At 38.1% G+C, this 22,139-nt stretch overlaps 1 protein-coding gene across 2 annotated transcripts in view; it reads left to right on the forward strand.

Annotated features, from left to right (window-relative positions):
* BCAS3 (breast carcinoma amplified sequence 3) overlaps positions 1-22,139 on the forward strand; it is a 701,971-nt gene that overhangs the window by 263,639 nt on the left and 416,193 nt on the right. For both annotated transcript variants that reach the window (XM_006832356.1, XM_006832357.1), the window contains exon 15: positions 7,844-8,108. In XM_006832356.1, the coding sequence (XP_006832419.1) occupies positions 7,844-8,108 (265 nt within the window). The remainder of the gene's footprint in view (positions 1-7,843; positions 8,109-22,139) is intronic.

The raw sequence follows: 22,139 nt of genomic DNA on the forward strand, positions 1-22,139 counted from the left end.
TCTAGCACACCCTTGTCACTCTTGATGTACATATGGAACCAGATTCGTGTTTGCTTTCTAGACATAGGTCAGAAAGTCTTTTCTGACCCCTGTTTCCGAGTCGGTCTGACTGTGTCTTCCTCAGAGCCCCTACTGCTCTTGTGCATTATCACCCCAATACCGCCCTCCTAGGGGCAGTGGTGGTGCCTTGGAGGCATTCCCGTCTCTAGGCAGGAGACGCAGCTCTGTTTTCTGGTTAGTGCGCTTCAGGCATAGCCACCACTCTTCTGTCAAGGGGGGCTTGTGTGTCCCTGTGATGCTAAATAGGCTTCAGTGAGACCCAAAAAAGGCAGCACTTGCCCAGGAACAAAGCTCAGAAGGCAGGGCGAGACAGGAAGAAGGATGAATGGGAACAGGGAACTCAGGAAAAAAGTAGGAAGAGTGATGTTACCTTGAGGGGAAGCTAATTTGCTCTGTAAACTTTCACCTAAACTATACTGAAATGTTCCAGTTCCCTGCTCTCTCCCTGTCCCCTCCTCCCGCTGCCACCAAAGCCATGTGCTGTGCAGCCAGTGATGAGGATTGTGCAGGTCCGGGCAGTGTTCCATTTATTTGTGCATTGTGTGAACATGACTCTAGGACTAGTTCAATTGTCAGCAGCATTGATGTTGTGCACATTGACCATTTATTTATTTTCTTTTGAAAAATACCAATTTAATTCCTTTGCTCAAATTAAAAGTGGTTTATTTATCTTCATGTTGTTCAGTTATAGGAATTTTCTGTCTATTCTAGATATTATACTCTTGTGTGGCACTGTGGGGTTAATGTGATGGACTGCAGAGTCATTTTGAACTGCAACGTAGGCAGTTCAAACTTACCAGCTGCTCCTTGGAAACCCTGTACAGGGTCGCTGTGGGTCGGAATAGACTTGATGGCACTTAACAACAATATACTCTGGTGTGGCACTGTAGGATAAGGCCTGGATTCCTAGTCACAAAGTCAGCACCCTGTATAGGTTCACTGTGAGTCAGAACCAACTTGACAGCACTTAACACCAACGTACCCTTTTCAGGAGTTCTCGTATGGCTCTGTAGGTTAAGCACTGAGCTGCTTACAACTGCTAGTGGCAGTTTCAGCCCACTAGCCACTCCTTGGAAATTCTATACAGAGTTGCTGTGAGTCAGAACCAACTTGACAGCACTTAACAACAATAATGATGAAAATATTAGTATATGTCTTTTTACAGTGCTTTTTAAGTGCCAGGAACCATTCTAAGTGCATTAATATAATTCATTAATTCCTAGCAGTCACATGAGATTGGTATTGCTAATTATTCTCATTTTACAAATGTAATAATTCTAGTTACAGAATTGTTAATAGATTCTTTCATGGTCATAGAGAGCCAGGTATTGTGTTTGGAGATCTATTTACTGTGATACACAGCTTCTATATACACTGTGGGCTAATGCACTAGACTGCAAGGTCGGTTTGAACCACAAGGTCAGCAGTTCAGGCTCACCAGATGCTCCTCGGAAACCCTATACAGGGTCGCTATGAGTCAGAACTGACTTGATGGCACTTAACAGCAATAACAACAACAGAATGACATGTAAAATCTTACAGCACTATTTCCATATGTTTTCATAATCTTTGATAATAGTTAAGCTTATAGACTATTTTATATTTCAAATTGATGTTTCTGTTTCCATAATCTTTGATGATATATAAGCTTATAAATTATTTTATATTTTAAATAGGCTCGTCTCTAATCTTAGATGATAAAAGATTCATTAGAGGGCTGTTAGGTATTACATACTAAAATATATATGTGTGTGTGTTCTAAACTGACAAGTGTAGTTCTAGGCGTTAATGCTGCAAAGTGGACAAGAAATAAGGGCACCATTCAAATATCTAACTCAGGCCTAAAAAAAAAAAGTAAAATTGTAAATAACTAATTGTGTGTTAGTAAGGGGTCGGACCCGACTCGATGGCACTTAACAACAACAACAACAACAACAAGGGTTAGATAATTTATTATCATTACTCTGAAAATAATGCAGTGCAGTCATTTAAAGCTTAATTAAATTTTACCATAAATTTGTATTTATTTGACATATTGTTTAGTGAATACTGTAAATTACAGAACAACGTGTATGAGGATGCTTCAAAAAGTTTGCAGGAAAATTCCACTATCTTTTCATTCCATTTGTCCATGAACTTTGTGAATCCCCCTTGTATTAGGTAAGAGAGGGGCCCTGGTAAGGCAGTGATAAAGCTCCTCGTTGCTAACCAAGATGTCTGTTCTCCAGAAGAAAGATGTGGCATTCTGTTCCCGTAAAGATCACTGCATTGGAAACCCTGTGGAGCAGCTGGCAATGGGTTATTGTATCATACCATACCATACCATATCATATATCATATCATATCATATCATATCATATCATATGGAGTCCTGGTGTGGCACTGTGGATTAGTGTACCAGACTGCAAAGCCATTTGAACTGCAAGGTCGGTGGTTCAAGCTCACCACCTGCTATTTGGAAACCTTATGCAGGGTTGCTATGGGTCGGAATTGACTCGACAGTACTTAAAAACAACAGCATATTACATTGTATTGTATTGTATTATACTGCCTTTGAGTTGATTCTGATGTACAGTGACTGTGTATGCATAGAAACCCTGTGGAGCAGGGTTACTATAATCTATTTTGTATATTATATACACAATATAATATAGTAAGGACAGAATAGAACTATTCCCTAGGCTTTTGGAGGTTGTTAATTTTCATGGGAGCATACAGCCTCATCTTTCTCCCACAAGCAGGTGGTGGGTTTAAACTGCCGACCTTTCAATTATGTATTAAGATATCTAAAAGGATTATTCCATGATATTCAGAAGTAGTTGTCTCTGGGTAGTATTACCACTGTCTGATTTTTTTTTAATGCCCTAAATGAACCTTTTGCAATAAATGATGTTCTTTTTGTGATTAAATTTGTAATAGTAGAATACTAACATGATAACAGATTAAATCTATGATCGTCAAGCTAAGAACTATGTGTAAAATGTGTCTCTCTACTTGTTTTTATACAACCCAGAAGCTATGAATGGTTTTTGTATCTCAGCACTATAACCTAACTGATGAAAGACTACATACAATAATTTTGAACCCCAATTAAGTTCAAACTCAATTAAATGGCATATTGTCCCCTCTAAAATACAAGTCTAATCTTCTCATTCATTTTTGTTGTTAAGTGCTGTCGAGTCAGTTCTGACTCATAGCGATTTTGTGCAGGGCTTCCAAGGAGTGACTGGTGAGTTTCAACCAACGACCTTGTGGTTCAAACCAACCTTGTGATCCAGTTCTTTATCCAACAGCACCACACCAGGACTCCCTGTCTTCTCATTAATAGACCCATATTACAAAAAAGTTACACTAAGATAATGTTACTGAGTTTTGAATGTCATCAATTATAATGTGGAAATTTGTTTTTCACTTGTTATGTTGTTGTTGTTGTCAAGTGCTGTTGAGTTGGTTCCAACTCATATCAACTGTGTATTGGGTCTCTGAGGATCTGCTTGTGGGTTTGAACTGGCAACCTTTCAGTTAGTAGTCCAGTGCTTAGCCTACAGCGCCACACCAGGATTCCATTAAGTACCTGCATAGTATTCTTTGAGTTTGCTTACTCACCTGCTGTAGTGTAGTGATTTATTTAAAGTAGCTTTTAGCTTTAGTCTGTGTAATTCCCTCCAAAGAACTGCTTTCCTGATGGGTCTGTGCAGGAGAATGTGGGAGAAGATACTGGTAGAATAACATGATCTGACTGTGGATATTAGCAAAGTAAATTATACTTGTAAAAACTTGATACTCTAGCATGGGTATAAAATGTGCCATCTCAGAAGCTGGGTAGGGGGACCAAGATGGTCAGGGTGGGGATAGAGATCTCTCTCCTATCAAGAAGAAAGTGGAGTGGAGCACATCCTTTGGACTTCAAGATCCCTGCACATTGAACCTTCTCAACCCTGGGACAGAAAGCTGTGACACTGAAGGGGTGTGTATGTGTGTGTGTGTGGAGGAGCAGCAGCAGCAGCACAACCAAGAGCCAGAGTACGAGACAGAGCAGTGGGATTCTAACTCATGGAACAGTCAAGCTGAGGGACTTTGGTCAGGAGTAGGGTACCTCAGGAGCCCTGATGTGGTGCTGGAGGATAAGCACTCGACCATAAGGTCAGTTTGACCTGCAAAGTCGATGGTTCAAATGCATCGGCCACTCATTGGAAACCCTATACAGGATCCCTAGGAGTCCTGGTGTGGCGCTGTGGGCTAATGCTTCAGACTGCAAAGTCATTTGAACTGCAAGGTCAGTGGTTCAAGCTCATCTGCTCCTTGGAAACCCTATACAGGGTCGCTATGGGTCGGACTCGACTCAGCGGCACTTCACAACAACAACAATCAGTCAGAATGGACTAGATGGCACTTATCAACAACAATAACACCAAGGGTGCCTCAAGGCACTTAATTGAGAGGTTAGGTTTGCTGACCCACAGAGGTAGAGCTGAGTGTCCTTAGGCCAAGGCATATGATGGAGTGATGTGCCTGTGGGTGTATCAGCAGCCCTCAAAGAACTTTGCAACAGTGCCTTGGCAGAGAGAGGCAGTATCTGGTAAAAGTTTGCCAAACCCTAAAAGAAACCAACGCTGGTCTCATTCAGCTAAAGTCCATGCTTCAGTTTTAATAGCATTTTAAAACGTGACTAACTAATACATACTTTGTTTATTTACTTATATACATAACTGTATATATGTATATATTTGCTTATATACATAACTGCTTATTTAGTGAGTTCAGAATAATGAATACTGAGAGTTTTAAAAAATGGTTCAAATGTATTTCTTTCCTAAATTTGAGAGTAGGAGTTTGGAAACTGAGAGTTACCTATACATGTTTACCTTTGTGTGTATCATAATTACATAATTTGTATGTGGTAAATGTCATTTCCTGTGATACTTACTATTGAGAATGGATCAGAGATAAACTTCCTTCTAGCTCTTCTGTTTTATATTGAGAAACATAGAAGAGATACTAGAAGATAGTATCTTTCCAAAATTGAGGTCTAAAATCATGCCGCTGATGGCATCACTTTACTTCTACTTTGTCAGCATGTATAGTCTGTTCTGTTTTTAAGAATGTTTGAAGAACTCTCCCTATACCAACGGTTCTGTCATTTTGCATTTGTGGATTGGCAACTTGTTATCCTCCGTAATGTCACTTAAAGGATTAAACTTCCTCTAGTTCTCTTGATAGCTAATATCTTCAGTAACGCTTCTCTGCTCATCTGGTTGTGCTGATGGATCTTCAAGGTCAGAGAGCAGAATCACTTCTCTAATAGCAGTTTCCAGAGTAAGCAGTTAGGTGGGATTCTGTCCTCTTACCTTGATAGTTAAGTGTTCACACCACCTCATATCAGAAGCATTCCTAAAATAAAAGAAGGAAACATCTTTTCATTGAAAGACCAGGCAGTGGTGTTGATTCTAAGTGTTTTGACAAAAAGTTCAAGATACTATGATTCAGCCCCATTGTGAATGGAACATAAATTACTTAGTAAGCCTAAAGACATTTTTCTTTTATGTACTTGATTCAGGTAGAAATGCATTTGATGAAATAGTACATTTTTACAACAGTATTGTATTTCTGTTCCTTGTGTGTGTCTGTTTGTTTTGAAACTTTTTATTGTGAATTGAGTGAAGATTTACTGAGCAGATCATCAGTTTTACATTCATCAAATCATACACTTCATTACATCTCAGTGATTGTAATTCCCTCCATGTAGCAACAGTTATCCCACTTCCTCCCTACAGTTCTTATTTCCATCCCACCCTCCTTCCCAACCCTTCTCAACTTGGGTTGACCCTTTTCATCGTGCATAGCTGACTGTCTGTGGTGCTCATACCTCACTAGTGTTACTTTCTCCCCTTTTTCTGTTGCTTTGGCTTATAGGTTTTTTGTTACTGTATCTTTTTTTGGCCTACCCTATTTCTTTCTCCTTTAACATTTATCTTTATAATTTATTAGTATTTTTAATTGTGGTAAATAAACAACAAAAAAAAATGCCATTTTAATGATGATGTTCTTTACCCATCAGTCACCCTTAGCCTGTTTTCCTGCATGGAAAGGAAGAATTGGACCACTACCTTACTTCTGTCCTGTAGGCCCACTCTCATTCTTAGTTGCTATCTAGTCAATTGCTACTAATGTAAACTCATTGACATCTAGTTGATTCCAACTCATAGCAACTCTGTACAACAGACTAGAACTGTCCTTCAGGATTCCCAAGGCTGAAAGCAAACCCCCGCATCTTTCTCCTTTGGCGTGACTAGTGACTTCAACCCACCAGCCTTTCAGTTAGCAGCTGAGCACTTTAGCCACTGCATCACTGGAGTGCCATTCCAACTAGACTACAGAGGTTAAGATACTTGTGGAACGTCACTTTATGCATAATACTAGAATTCCTGGAAGTTACATTTTTCAGTCTTCCGGAGATTGTTTGATAATCTCATTTATATATGCCATAGTAGTCAAAATGGGCAAGCATGTGGATGAATTTTGGATTTGTCCCTATATTGTAATGAAATATTTGTCCAGCAGTAGTCTTATAATTAAGTATCATAACTTTCTAATAAGATTTTTTCCTCCTATTAGACTCTGAACACAAGGATTCTTTCTTGTTCACCTTTTTTTCCTAGTGCTTCACTTTTTTTTTAATTGCTAAGCACTTCAATGCTTACAATTCAAAAAAGTTTCAGTGCCCAGACATTTTTTAAATGAATGAGTGAGTTAATAACTTTATATGCATTATAAAATGTGCTTTTCATTTTTATTATTCTATGATTATTCAAAACCAAATGAATTTTAGTGAAGTAAACCTGATTTACATGTTGGCTTATAGTTTTAGAGCTCAATAGGGTGAAAACTGCCTAGACTCAATTTTTGAATTGGTGCTCTCTGCAGCAAGGGGTAGAATTTAAAATCTACTTTGAATCTTACCAAATTTTGAGAAAAAGTTTTTATTATTGTCTTAGTTTGGGTTCCTAGAGGAGAAGAATCAGTGAAATGTGTACAGATACATACGAGGAGGCTCCAAAAAGTTCGTGGGAAAATGGAATTATAAAAGAATGGGAATTTTTCACAGACTTTCTAAAGCTCCCTTGCATATAGAGAAATTTTCTTAAAAGAAATGGTTTATGCAATTGTGAGGAAATAGCTCACGCAGTTGTCGGGGGCTGGCAAGTCCCAAATTCTTGGGTCAGGCAACAGGCTCAATATCTCTGCTGGCTCACGTGCTTGTAGGAGTGGATGGTCCTGAAATTTGCAGGTTAGATGGCAGACTGGAGACCGCTTATGGCTCATGAGGTTGTAGGGTTGGTACATCCATGATTTGCAGGTCAGGAGGCATGCTAGAGACTTCTGCAGGCTTACATCACAAGGACTAGAGATCATGTAATGAGAAAAGGATAGGGTCAGGAATGCTAACTTATACACTGATGACAGGTTACACCCCCAAGGGAACTCACCTTACAAGTGATTGGCTGCTTACATGAAATCACAAAATGGAAGGTGGTTGATTGTATAGTGTCTGCCCAACCACTGAGAACCATAGCTTAGCCAAGCTAACATAAAATACTAACCACCACAATTAGCACTCAAGGTAAAACAAAGGTAGAAAAATGTATTATTTATAACCTGGCCTTAGGTAAATTTGCCAGAGAGACAACCATTTATATTCTTATTGGGTGACGTGATATGTGATAATCTTATGAGTGCAAGTAGTGTTTATCCATTTTTGTGACTTTCTTTATCTCATTCCTAGGTACAAGACATCTGCTTCAGTCACGACTGTCGCTGGGTTGTGGTCAGTACGCTTCGGGGGACTTCCCATGTCTTCCCCATCAACCCTTATGGTGGCCAGCCTTGTGTTCGCACACACATGTCACCTCGAGTAGTGAATCGTATGAGCCGTTTCCAGAAAAGCGCTGGGCTGGAAGAAATTGAGCAGGAACTGACATGTAAACAGGGAGGTCGCTGTAGCCCTGTGGCGGGCCTCTCAAGCAGTCCTTCGGGCTCACCGTTGCATGGTAAACTCTTCTGCACCATTCACTGCATTCCTCTGTCTCTTCATTTCTAGATTTGGGATCAACATAAATGTTTCTTGAAATCTGTTCATGCTGAGATAAAATCTTTTTGGAATATTTTAAATTTCTTCCGTTTTAATAAATTGAAGCTGTACAGGTGTGGCAATCTGTACAGTGCTCTTTGAGCTGAGTGCCTTTTTCTGTATAAGGGGTAGTTGCTAACTTCTTTATAGAATATAACATTTAAGACTTTTCATAACTGAACCTCATATATATAACATTCTTTGAAAACATGCTTTAAAATAGTTCCCTTTGTAAAGTGGCAAGTTACCTACAAAGGAGAACCAATAAGACTAAATTCTGATTTCTTAGCTGAAACCATGCAGGCAAGAAGGCAATGAATGGGGTGACGACAATTTGAGATTACCATATGTGACAGCACCCCCCATAACTCACTTCAGTTATATAAGTATTTAAAGTAAAATAACCCTACAAAACTGAAAATAGGGTGTCAGAGATACCGAATTATAATGAAGTCAACTAGAAATCTAAAAGAGGAATAGTATAAATACTGTTAACTGTGGTAAATGAAGGGATGGCAGTCATTGTAATGGAGCACAGTATATGATATGCTGAAGGTAAAACTGATGATCTGCTCCATAAACCTACTCTCAGTTTGCAATAAAAGGTTTAAAAAAATAAAAATAATCTCCCTTTGAGTGGTGCAAACTGTTAAGCATTCAACTGTTAGCCAAAAGGTTGCCTGTTAAGTCCATTGAGGAGGACACCATGAAGACAGGCCTGACAATGTATTTGGAGAAACCACAGCCTTGAAAACCCTTGAAGATGCTTCTACTCTGCACACGCAGGGCCACCATGGTTCTAAATCAACTTGTTTGAAGTGCTTGATTCCGAGTCAAAAGGTTGTCGGTTCAAAGCTATCCAGAAGTGCTGTGTATTGAAGGTTTAAAGAGCAGAGCATCAGTCCTTTATTCAACAAATCATATACTGTGCTTCACTGCAATGATTGCAGTCCCCTCCATGTACCATCAGTTCACAGTATTTTTACCTCTAGTCACTTCACCTCTTGCACTGTTTTCTATGTCTCCTGCTACACCTTCATCTTTCCCAACCTCCCTCTTGTTGTAGCCTGCCCCATCACCCAAGGTAACATGTGTTCCCTCCCACCCCGGTAACCAGCAAATAATGTTTCTTTTAGCAAGAAACCTTTTCTTAACCTTTTACAACAATGGTCTCATACACTATTTGTCTTTTTGCAATTGACTATTTTCACTCAGCGTAATGCCCTTTAGGTTCGTCCATGTTCTGTTTCACAGATTCATTGTTATTCTTCAAGGTTACATACTATATATATATATATGTTTTTTCTAGCCTTGTTGCTTTTACAACTATCTTCATTTTGTTGTTGTTTAGTAGATGTTATTTTTTGGAGCAGTTTTAGGTGTACAGAAATATTATGCAGAAAGTACACATTATTTCTCCTGTTAATGTCCTGCATTCCAGTGGTGCATTTATTACAATTGATGAATAATATTGATATATTGATCCCGATTTCCTTTAACAGCTATTAAAATGTTTTTATAAGAATTTAATATTAAAATACATTTTAATGTAATATAAATATTTCAAAGAGGTGATGAACATAGGCTATATTTCAAGATGTTCACTCTTTGTAATTTTTCTCATTTTTGAAGTATAGACACTGGAGCGATGGTCGTTTTTCTTCATGTTCTTCATGTCAAAACAAAATGGGAATTGTTGTTGGTTAGTTCTAAAAATGATATATTTACAGTTTGTGTGGGTAAACAGTCTGAGACTGGTCAAAACCAATGTAAACCTTTGAACGGGGAGGGATTCATCTTAGAAATGAATCATGCTCTGGCAGTATTCCCGTTGTTTGTTTGTGCTCTTTTTAGCAAAGTAAAGGAAACTGTTAAATAACAGTTGATATAGGGGTGTTTCCTTTTTATGTTCTGGAGCCAGTCCAGTTTAGGTTAAGATTATTTTATCTGTTTACCATATTTTTTACTTAGTGAAGGATGTTTATTTTAAATATATACTTTCTAAATATCTCTTTCATTTTCTATCTTGTTGCCAAGACTTTTGTGTAGATGACAAGTTCTTAACTTGGGGTCTGTGAACATGGATCGGAGAAAAATTTTTATATTCACTTTTTTCTAACTAAATTAAGTATTTCTTTTCATCAGGAATGTAGACAACATGCCGCGGTCATGTTAGCAGTACTTAGGACTTTGTTGCCAGTAGAAACTGCAGATGATTTTATATCGCATTATATTTGAAATATGTGTGGGAAAAATGTCTTGAAATATGATGTTCATCACCGCTGAAATGTTTACTTTATTATATGATGAAAGTTTAAATATTAAGTTATTGTAAATATTATAAAAACACTATAGTAGCTGTATTGCAGTATCATTGGTTTCCTTGCAGTTCTGTATACTTTATTGCATGTATTTCCAAGTATTGCTCTGGTGAAGTCCATGCTATTGCAGCTGCATGCTGTCGAGTTGGTTCTGATTTCATATTGAATCTGTACAGGATTTCCAAGGCTGAAATCTTTACAGGAGCTGAAAGCCTTGTCTTTCTCCCACAAAGCAACTGGTAGATTCAAACTGCTGGTCTTGAGAGTAGCAACCCAATGTGAGGAACCTACTTTGCTCCCAGGGCTCCTTCGATTGATTTCTTTTACGCTTTCCCTCTTATCGTCTAAGAAATCTATGACACAGGAATGATTAAGACCCCTTGAGCATAGTTTTTCACCACCGTACAAGGGTAAGTCAAAAAGTATCATAGAACCTTTTATTAAGCAAAAATATCAAAATGTGAAGCTATTGTTTCTCAACATCTCCTCCATCTAGGTCTATTCAATTCTGAAGGCGGGGTTTCCGTCTCTCTAACTCTTCCCCCACAGAATTCTGCACTCTTTTATTTATACTACATCAAAATGGTAGTTTTGCCATCTACAGTGGATTCACATCATGGTCTTTTGAAATGTTCTTTGAGTTAGCAGAAGAAAAAACAGTCTGGATGAAATGGTCAGGCCTGTAGGGTGAATGGGGTATAATTTCTCAGTGAAATTCTCATTACCTTAGAAGAATAAGCAGGTGCATTGCTGTGATGGAAAAACAGAATATTCTTCATGTAACTTTCCTGGGCTTTTTCTCACCAGTACAGTTTTCAGTTTTTTAGCACTTCTTTCTAATCAATTCCCGTGATCATCCTGTGTCCTTCAAGAAAATCTGTTGAGATTATCCCTTTGGGCTATTAAAAAACAGTAGTATAACCTTCTTGGCTGACCTCTCTGCCTTTAATTTAATTGGCCCAGCATATTCCCAAGGAAGGCACTGGTATTTGTGGGGTTTTTTAAAAAATGTATTAACTGTGCAATATGGTATGACCTTGTAGGATAAGTACCAGACTTCAAACCACAAGATCCACAGGTCAAGCCCACCACCTGTTCCTCGGAATCAGTTCAGTGGCACTTAACGACGACAACACATTTGTGAATTCCACCATTTTTACAAGTCCAATCCAGCCACACCAGCCACACTTCACATGTTGTACAACCATCATCACTGTCCACTTCCCAGATAGTCTTTTCTCCTTCTCCTTTCTTTTTTCTCTTCCCTTTCGCAGGAAAGTTCCCAATGGTTTGTCCTAATGAGAAAACACTCATTGTTTCTGTACATGTGTACGTGAAAAAACAAAGGGGACTAAAAAACAAAAACGGAAAGCAATTTCCTTTATTTTCTCCTCTTTATAGGTGCCTTCATCGCCATGCAAGTTAGCACATGTCTGTACACGAGCCAGTGAATAATTCTTCTTCTTTTGATTGGACCTTTTTCTTTCTTTTTTTTAAGGCACTCTAACATTTGAGTTATGACTTTGGAAAAAAATATTAAAAATGCCATGGACTGCTGGAAGAACAAACAAATCTGTGTTGGAAGAAGTATAGCTAGAATGCCCCTTAGAAGCCAGGATGATGAGACTGTCTCTCATACTTCAGACATATTATCAGAAGGGATCAGGGTCTAGAGGAGGACATCATGCTTGGTAAAGTGAAGGGTCAACACAAAAAAGGAAGACCCCCAATGAGATGGATATAACATATAACAGTTGTGAGCACAGTGCAGGACTAGGCAGTGTTTCGTTCTGTTGTACATGCGATGGCTATGAGTTAGAATCAACTCAGTGGCACCAAACAGTAACAACAAGACTTAAGACAGTTGTATCACTGAGAGAACATATCTATAGCCACCCACTGATTGCAAAGACATATTTAAACATGTTTTGTTTGGAATACATGTATGATCCTAGCATGGAACCCTGATGACAGTATTTTATAACTTACCCTTATCTGTTAATAGTATATGCCAACCTTTTCTCTATGACTTCCTGTCACTACTTTACCAGCACTATATTTTTACTATCACCAGGATTTTCTTGTTAAATAGGAATATGATCTGCCACTTTTCTGCTGAAAACCTTTCAGTGTCTCATGCTACTATTTTAAATATTATATAATGTCTCTTTGGCCCATCTTGTTTCCAGCATCGTGTTCCACCACACTTGTATTTCTGTTCCATTCCCTTTATCTGCCACATGTATTCATTTCTTGTGATCATCCTATATCCACACTTTTCTTGAAATAAACTCTGTCTCTCTGAGTACATAGTAAAATCATACTTGGTTATGATTTAGCTTAGACAGCCTTTCCTGTCTTAAACCTTTACTTTATGCTCTGCCATCTGTGATAGGCTGTTGACATGTTATACATCTGAGGGGAACTCAAAGTGTCACGGAAAGTTAGTATGCTGCTTTCTGGAGTGTGGTGGCGCCATAGGATAAGTACTGGACTTTCAACCATAGCATCAGCAGTTCAAGCCCATCAGCCAATCTGGGGGAGAAATATGAGGTTTTCTGCTCCCGTAAAGATTTTAAAAGCCTTGGAAACCCTATACAGCCTTGCTATGAGTCAGAAGGGCACTTAACCACAGCAGCAGACTTCCTTCAGGCATTCTGAGATGATGGCATTTGAGCGTAGACCTGATGGGCGAAGGGAGCAAAGTCACCTGGGGAAAATGTTTCAAGCAGACGGAACAACCAATATGCGTGTCTTGAGGTGACAGTGTGCCCAGTGTGTGTTCAAGGAACAGAAAGGAGGCCAGAGTGCAAGGTGCATGATAGGAGATAAGGTCAGAGAGGCAATTGTGGCAGATCATGTCAGACTTTGTCTATTATTCAGAGAGAGACTGAGAGCATGGGGAGGGTTTTAAGAATAGCAGTGAAATGGAAAGACTGTCTTGTCAGGATCTGAATTGAAGTCTATATTGAAACTGCAGTCTGTAGGAGGACAAGTGTGGATGTGAGTGAAAATGGTTTATCATTTTAATCTGCTTTTGCTAATTTTTAATGCTGGACATTAGAAAATGTACTCTAATAAGTGAATCACATTTTTCACAAGCCTTTGCATTACTTTATTTTACATGATAGTTTTCCAGTTTAGGTCCACTCTGTCAAAGGACTGTTAGGAATTTATTTTTCCTTATTTCCATGGAGTAAACGGGTTTGGATCCAGGATTACTGGAAATGTCTCCTTTCCTGTTTACTCAGTGGTCCTTAGAGAAGAAGTTACCTTTTGAATCCCAACTTTTGGCATTTGAATTCTAGAATCTGTTTCTTCCAAATGGGAAGTAGTTGGTAAGACTCTAAAACCTATGGAGGAGAGCTCTGATTTCTTACACTTGAAGCCTACATTTTTCAGTAAAATGCTTTTGAATAACTGGCAACATCATTTTTCTTTTTAGCATCTGTGTGATACATTCTTTTTACCACTCAGAGGCTCTGTTTATAGCCTTCATTTGATGGTTTCTTGTAATTATTTACTTTTGTTGATCAGTAGTTTGCTTGAGACAGACCACATCACAATTGTAAATACAAAGCAACCACACATTTCAGTCTTACATAGTTTCACCTACTTAAGACAATCAATAATAATGTAATGTTTCTTGATTTCTATTTCCACATTACTGTTTACTTGTGGATTGAAGTTTCCATTTGGATGTTTTAATTTTTGCCAAGAAAAATCAATCATATGCACTGTAGCTCTGCTTTAAATTTTATGCCTCATATGACATAGAGTATATAAATGGTATATACATTTTAAATGGGGGAAAATCTTCTTTTAGACTGTCTTAGTTTAGTCCTTGGGTTTTTAGTTTTTATAGGTGCTTTATTTCGTTTAGATGGAATTTTGTTTCAGATTTTTTAGTTTCAAATCTCACACCTTTTTCATAGTGAACAGGTTGTTTTACACATTTTATCACCTTTTAACAAAAGTTACTGTAGCATTATGCTAGTCTGAAGTTTACTAAACATCAGAAGCCTACATACTTTAAATATTTGAATGCCCCTTTCTGTAGTTTCTCATAGAGACCAGATAAGTTCTTTTGGGAAATCTGTTTATAAAGAGTGACCTCATCATTCTTTCCCGAAAACAACTTGCTTGCATTTATTTAAGAAGCACTAACTGAAGAAACCATCTAATCAATAATGATAACATAGGTTTTTGAAGAAAATATGTTACCTGTGGGGTCTCTCTGAAAAACTGAAGGTGCTATATTGTTTCTAAATTGTTCATTAAAATATGGAATGATAAAAACGAGTTGGTTCCTGTTAGAATATTTAAAAAATATATTTCATTTTGAATATATATTTCTTTCTTACTAGAAATGTCAGAGAAAGCAATTAGCAACTGAGGCTAACCTAGACTTTTTCTTTTGCTACTTTTTAAATATTTTACCTTTGCGATAAGGAATTTTCAATTTGTCAAATCATGGTGTGGCGCTGTAGGATAAACACTGGACTGCGAATCAAAAGGTTAGTAGTTGAAACCCACCAGTCGCTCCTTGGAAACCCTGTTCAGGGCCGCTATGAGCTGGAACCAACTGAGAGCACTTAACCAGCAGGTTTGTTTCTAAATGGTTAATGAGACTTGCCTCTAGAGGGCAATGTTTTCTCAACTTTCCTATGATAAGTCTCATGGCAACTCTGCCATGAACCTGGTGCACTTTGGATATTGAAGTCCCATCAGATCACATAACAGCTCAGCTTCCCCTTTATTGTTTTCTATGATTCATTCCTCAAAATATTAGAGGATTGGATGTTGTAAACACATTTCTATCAGTTAATATTCATTTTGAGTCATCCACCCAGTTTACCTAACTCCTATTGATTGGATTCACGGAGTTCTGGTGTGGCACTGTGGGTTAATGCACTGGACTGCAAAGTTGAACCATAAGGTCGGTGGTTCAAGCTCACCAGCTGCTCTTTGGAAACCCTATACAGGATTGCTATAGGTTGGAACCAAGTCGATGGCACTTAACAACAACAATGATTGTATTCACAGTTGACCAGAGGCAGACGTTTTAAGTACGTCTGTCACTTGAGTAAGTGGTGTGTCTATGTTCTGAAATTCCTTTCTTTGATTTTCTGTATATTGCCATTCGAGTACTTGTCAGTGCTGTTATTTATGGTACCAAGGAGTCCTGGTAGGTGTTGTAAGATAAGCACTAGACTGCTAACCACAAGGTTGGCAGTTTAAGCCCATCAGCCACTCCTCTAACATCCTATACAGGGTCGCTGAGAGTCACAAATTGATTTGACAGCACTGACAACAATGACGATGATGAGGACTACTCTGCATAGATTAGCAACTACTAACTTAAAAGGGTTAATAAAGCTGTGCCTTAATAATGCCTCAGAGTGCTGCACTTTGATTGGTCTATTATTGTTCTCATTAAGTGCCATTGAGTCGGTACTGACTCATAATGACCGGTTTCCAAGGAGTGGCTGGTGGGTTTGAACTGCGAACCTTGTGGTTAGCAATCCAGTGCTTATCCTATAATGCCACACCAGGATCCCATATATGCAGAGTGGTGGTTCTTAAATGATTTTTGGTTTTGGAAACACTATATCCTTAAAAATTATTTATTAAAATTATTAAGGGGCTCAAAGCTCTCTTGTTTATGTATGTTGTATCTTTTTATATGTAATATATTTGAAATTAAAATAGAAATGAAAAATTTTTATTTTAAAATGTGAACATATAAATAACGTTGCTTTATGAAAAGAGTTACTTTCAATAAACCAAACTTTTTACCTTGAAAAGTGGTATTGTTTTGGTAAGACCTCTTGTACTTACCGAAAGAGGGACTTGAAATAGTTTTTCCAAATTTGGTTTAAGAAAAATTAGAAAGCCGAAAGAGAAAAGGATTAGGCTTCGCAGAGTTTGTAATGACCAGTGTCTGAATAACTGAACCAAATAAACAGATTTTAGAAATTATCAGACTTGGGAGTAGCCTACTTGGGAGTAGTCTGGAGCTTAAAATTTGAGGAGGAACTATAAATTTGACTGCTTTTTCATAACTGTCAGTACAAAAGGGTAAGGATACTGGAGTCAGGGCTATGCCTGGGTTACACATACTGAGAAATAGAAGTCATGGTCGTTCTCAGTATACTAGCGTGAATGAGAAAAGGAAAAGGATTTAAGGTTCACTGAAAGAGTTACTAACATCAGATGATGTGTTTTTGCAGGTGAGAATATTGAAGCTAAGATGAGACATATGAGAGAAACTTTTAAGAGTGGACAGAGTGGAGTTAATATGTACATTGCTGGCAGTGATTTCAGAAGCTATTTTGTTGTTATGTGCCATTGAGTCTGTTCTGACTCCTTGTAGCCCAATAACAACCCTAGGGGACACTGTAGATTTGCCCCACTGATCTTTGCAGGAACAGATCCCCACGTCTTTTCTCCTGTAGAGTGCCTGGTGAGTTAGAACCACAAAACTATTGGTTAGCAATCATCTGTGTGCCACCAAGGCTCCTTTTAGAAGATATTGGTCATGTCATTTTCTGAGTTCAGAACCGTTATTTTTCAGGCTCTGTGTGCCTAAACAAAATGAGTTCTGGTGGTGTAATTGTTAAGTGTTGGAGGGCTAATTGCAAGGTGAGTGGTTCAAACTTACCAGATTCTCTGAGGGAGAAAGATGAAGCTGTCTGATCCCTTAAAGATGCGAAGTTTCTGAAACCCTAAGAAGCAGTTCTCTTCTGTCTTTTAGGGTCACTACGGCTCGGCATAGACTCAGTGGCAGTGGTATTTTTGGTTTGGTGTGCCTTGGCATGCCCCCCTGAGTAGCATTCCTCTTTATGGTTCTCACTCGCAAGGATTTTCTGTAAAATGAGTTTTTATGTGTCGGCAAAGTGACAGTTTTGCTTTTGGAAAAATAGGTGTAGAAGACTAGTATCTGCACCACTTACTAGTATTTATCATGGTGTGCTGGATTTAATTTGTGTGTGTGTAAACAGGTCTCTTTCACATACTGATAATTTGAGCAGATAAATTGAGTATGAGTTTCCTGTGTTTTTTTTGCATATAATATATATGCATCTTTTGATTCAAAGATATTTAAAGGTTTTTAAGTTGGAAATAAAATATAATGTGAACATTAAAGGTTTTATCTTGCATGCTCTTAAAAATATACTGCACTCTCATTTTTGTATGGTTGTTCAAATCTGTTGCTCTTTCCCATCTGAAGGAAATGCATCTTTGACACTTCTCATGACCTGGGTCATGATGCTGAAATCAAGCCAGAAAATATCGCTCACAGTCATGGATAAAAAGGGGAAAGCTTCTGTGGGAAGGGGGAGTGCCGGAGGGTGGGGTGCTGGTGGTGGATGATGTTGGGGGAACAAGAGACTCTTTGGTACTTTGGTTGATATCTTTTGTATTTTAATTGCTTACATTTTTCTACTGTGTTGTTCAGCCAAAAAAATGCTTTGATTTTAATATTTAGTTATTTCTCAAGTACACAATGTTTAATGTAGTTGGAAACAGCAAGTTCTGCAAATGGTGAATTAAATCATTTCATTTTCCAATTTAAAAAAAAATGCACCTTAAGTTTTGTAATTCAATACTTTATCTTGGTATAGAGTAATTATTTTTGTTTAAGAACCATCTCTGAAGACTAATATATTAGGTATTCATCAGTTTAAGTAAGAATGCTGCATTTATTGAATCAAGCAGATAATTTTCCATGGTTTTGCTTTGCTCACATAATAAATAGTAAAGTGCTTCTGTTTTCTAAAACTGTTGACGTGATTCAGAATTCATTGTGAGACAAGGATAGGATTGGGAGAGGTAGTTGTAAGGTATTTTCAAGAAATAATAATTTTGGGGAGCTGACTTCATTCTAACTTTGGTCTGAGTGATGCTTAAGAGTTTGAATTGTTGAGTGACTGTTCTATGGATTTTTTTTTTTAACTCTGGGGGATTTTTCAGTAAGATTAAAACTGTTCACTTCTGAGCACTTAGTTCCATTAGTATCTTTGACCATGATTTCTACGAGTGGGCATTTTGCAAGTATGGAAATAGTCTGCATCTTAAGGTAAAAGACCCCAGGTGTTTTACATACACACACTTACACATAAGAAGAATCTGCTTTGCTCCCTCTAGAGTTAAATATGGTCTATTTACTGTTTAGAAAGAGCAGCAACTACAATCCTAATATATAAAATGAATAACAAATTACTAAAACTTCTTAAATACATATAGAGTACCAACTCTTACAAACGTATCGTATGTTCTTTTATTCTAGAGTCTTGGCGTACTCTAAGAATAATCAACCAAGGTGATGAATGACCATTTTTAGGAGGAGGGTTTCATCTATTATTTTATAGATCTGGGATAAAACTGTGTAAATGGGACTAAACTATGAAAATCAAAACATTTTTCTACAATATATTTTGTTACCTGTCTTCTCACACTTTTTATCTCTGAAATTTATCAAATACATTTCTTGTATTTCTCTCTGCCACGCCTGTGTTTTCCCTTGTATCTTATAAGCGGTTGTTTCTAACTATTGATCTCGTCTCCTTTTCTGCGCTTATTTTGCTTCCTTGTCTCTCCGGCATTCCTTATTCTAGGCTCTTCAGAGAACTGCTGGAGTATAAAAGTTCTCCTTACACTTTTAGCAATAGTTATTATATCTTTTGGATTTTAAAATTATTAATCAACTTTCAAAATTTTCTTTTTAATTTTAGTTTTCAGGAAAGCAAAGCAATTAAAATTTTATATATAACATGAATTTTATATATAATGTAAGGTAGCACGTTAAGATAGTAGTTGACAGTTGAGAACGTAGTCAGAGTCGTAGGAAAAAAGGTAATATATGTTGTTGTTAAGCGTGGTCCAGTCAGTTCTAACTCATAGCAACCCGAGGAGAGTCTAAACCACCGTATAGACCCTTGTGGTTAGCTGTCAAGTGCTTATCCTATGGCACCAAACCAGAACTTGTTATATATTCTATATATAACTGTTGTTTCCAAAGGCACAAGCTACAGATGGTTGTTACTAATAGGATCAATAGAAAGATCTTTACAAACAGAAGGTATGGGGAAAGAATCAAAATGGTATAAAGTGAACCAAAGGAAGTACCTGAAGGATGAAGAAGCACTGTTCTTTTCTGTTATTTGGGACATGGAACGTTGTTGTTAAGTGCCATCGAGTCAATTCTGACTCAGCAATCCTGTATAGGATATCCAAGGAGCGGCTGGTGAGTTTGAACTGCTGACCCTGTGGTTCAAACCAAACATGAGGTCCAGTGCTTTATCCCACAGCACCACACCAGGATCTTATCTATACGTGCATGTGTATAATTATTTCAATTAGTAATCAGTACAGTTCTGATCCTTCCGTAAGTAGAGAGAGCTTAATGAGCACTATTGCAAAGTTCCATGCAAGCTGCTTTGCATGTAGTGGGGAGAAGTGATGACAGTGTTATTAATAACCTCAAACCCCATTTTTCATAAGCTTGGATTCTTGTTCCCAACTCCATTTTGTGGATGACTTCTCTTATTTTGCTACCTTCCCACCTCTCGCCGCAGTGCTCTTAGGGATGTCTATGGCGATGTGAACTGTATCCAAGAAATGTGTTCAGATGTGTGGAGTTTTCACCATTTGCTGTCCAGGAAACATTATAGGGGAGTGGGGAGTAAGAAGTCATTGTAGAACTGTCCTTGATTTTCTCAGCTAAACTGTTTGATGCTTGTGTTAGCAGTCTTTAAAAATTTATATATATAAATTTCATCTTTCTCTGCATGTTGTGTTCTCCTGCCCTTGGTTACTGTGAACAGGCAGTGCTTCCACCCAGTTTGGTATGTGGGTCAGAAGGCGCTGTTTCTCACCAGGGCGCTGCTGTTTCCTCTTCCTACTTGAGTAGATTACAGATTATACTGGAACACGCCTGAGAAAAGGTCAAAAAGGAGGGTAAAAGTCCTGGAGCTGCAGCTGGGAAGCTTGTCATTCTCATCTAGGAATGGGGGCTAGGGGGTGGGGAGAAAGAGTGAAAGAGACTTCTAACCCAACCAAAAACAACCCACATGCAGGAAATTCCCATTGCACAGGATACTTTTTATATGTTCTGAAAGGATTTTATTTGGTTTTGATTAAATAATTATCGAGTGTTTGGTTGAGACAGCTTTAAAGTTAATTAGATGACAAGCAAGAGCTCAGCAGTGTTTTTAACTTTTCAGAGCCCAGCTTTCCAGTGATTGTTTCAAAACAAGCTACCATTGTATTCTTTTGGAAGAGTCCAGAAGTCGGGGAATGTTCCTACTACAGAGTTAACTTAGTTAAACCTATTGGTGTATTTTGCATTCTTATCCCTGTCAATTCCACAGCAGGATATTAAAAACAGACCAAAAGCTTTGGTCTTCTGGGGAAAGCAAAAAGGGTAACCAACGCCCCCCTCCATATATATACACACACAGTGCCATCACACTTACTACTTTATTTTAATTCTTGAAAGATATGAACAAGGTAGGGAGTAGAGCATCTACATATCTTAGAGAAGGGAAGGTGTTGGAATGGAGACAAAGATAATGGATTATTTGGGAACAGGGCTCTTATGAGGGGTGTTAGGGAATCACAGTGAAATTGACTTTTCAGTGTGCATCATTAATCCAAGTTCAAAATGCAAGAGTTCAAAATATTATCAGCCTGAGGAAGCTAAGCCTGGGAAGCACATGTCCTAGAACTTGAATGAATCTGGTGGATAAGTGTGTGGAGATGTGATGAGACCAGAACATATTTGATATAATTATAGGACTCTCTTATATTGAGTTGTCAGAGGTCGTTACTGTAAAACTTCGGGCAAGTGGAGTGTCTAAGGTGAAGAGGGACAGTGTCACTGATAAAGATGACAAAGTAAGATTACATGCAGTCCTCGTCTATAAGGCAGTGTCATCACTGCGGAGTGCACTTGCTGGTTTACAAATGCACTGTCAAATGAATTTGCCCTGGTTCACCATGTTTATGCCTGCTTATTCCATGTCCTTGGAGTCCTGGTGTGACACTGTGGAATAAAGCACTGGACTGCAAGGTCTGTTTGAACTTCAAGTTCAGTGGTTCAGATTCACCAGCCGCTCCTTGGAAACCCTATACAGTTTTGAGTCGGAACCGACTTGACGGCACTGACCACCACCAACTGTATCTCATGTCCCTAATTGCAAAAATGAACAGTGTTCCTTTACAAACTTCTTGGTGCTCCCTTTAGCCCACTTTATTCCATTGTGGTTCTTTTCCCAGATGTTCTGTTCCTAAAGATCTTTCTATTGATCCTATTAGTAGCTTGTGCCTTTAGAAACCTGTAGCAAATATATATATTTTTTCTCTTTCTCACGATATGATGCTGTTTTAAGATATTTTCTTATCTATACTGCTGATCCCTTGATTGCTTAATGTTATTTTAACTGATTTCATTTGCCTTGATTTGTAATTGATATGTCAGTATGTCGGAAAGGAGGGAAGGAGGAGGCATCTAATTTTTTCTTTCAAAGCATATCAGAAGAAACATGCACACGTGCACGCACACACACACACACACACACACGTGCTCTGATACCACGATATTAACTGAGAAGGTCGACAATTCA

The sequence above is a fragment of the Chrysochloris asiatica genome, unplaced genomic scaffold (genome assembly GCF_000296735.1).
Source record: "Chrysochloris asiatica unplaced genomic scaffold, ChrAsi1.0 scaffold00007, whole genome shotgun sequence".
NCBI classification, from domain to species: domain Eukaryota; kingdom Metazoa; phylum Chordata; class Mammalia; order Afrosoricida; family Chrysochloridae; genus Chrysochloris; species Chrysochloris asiatica.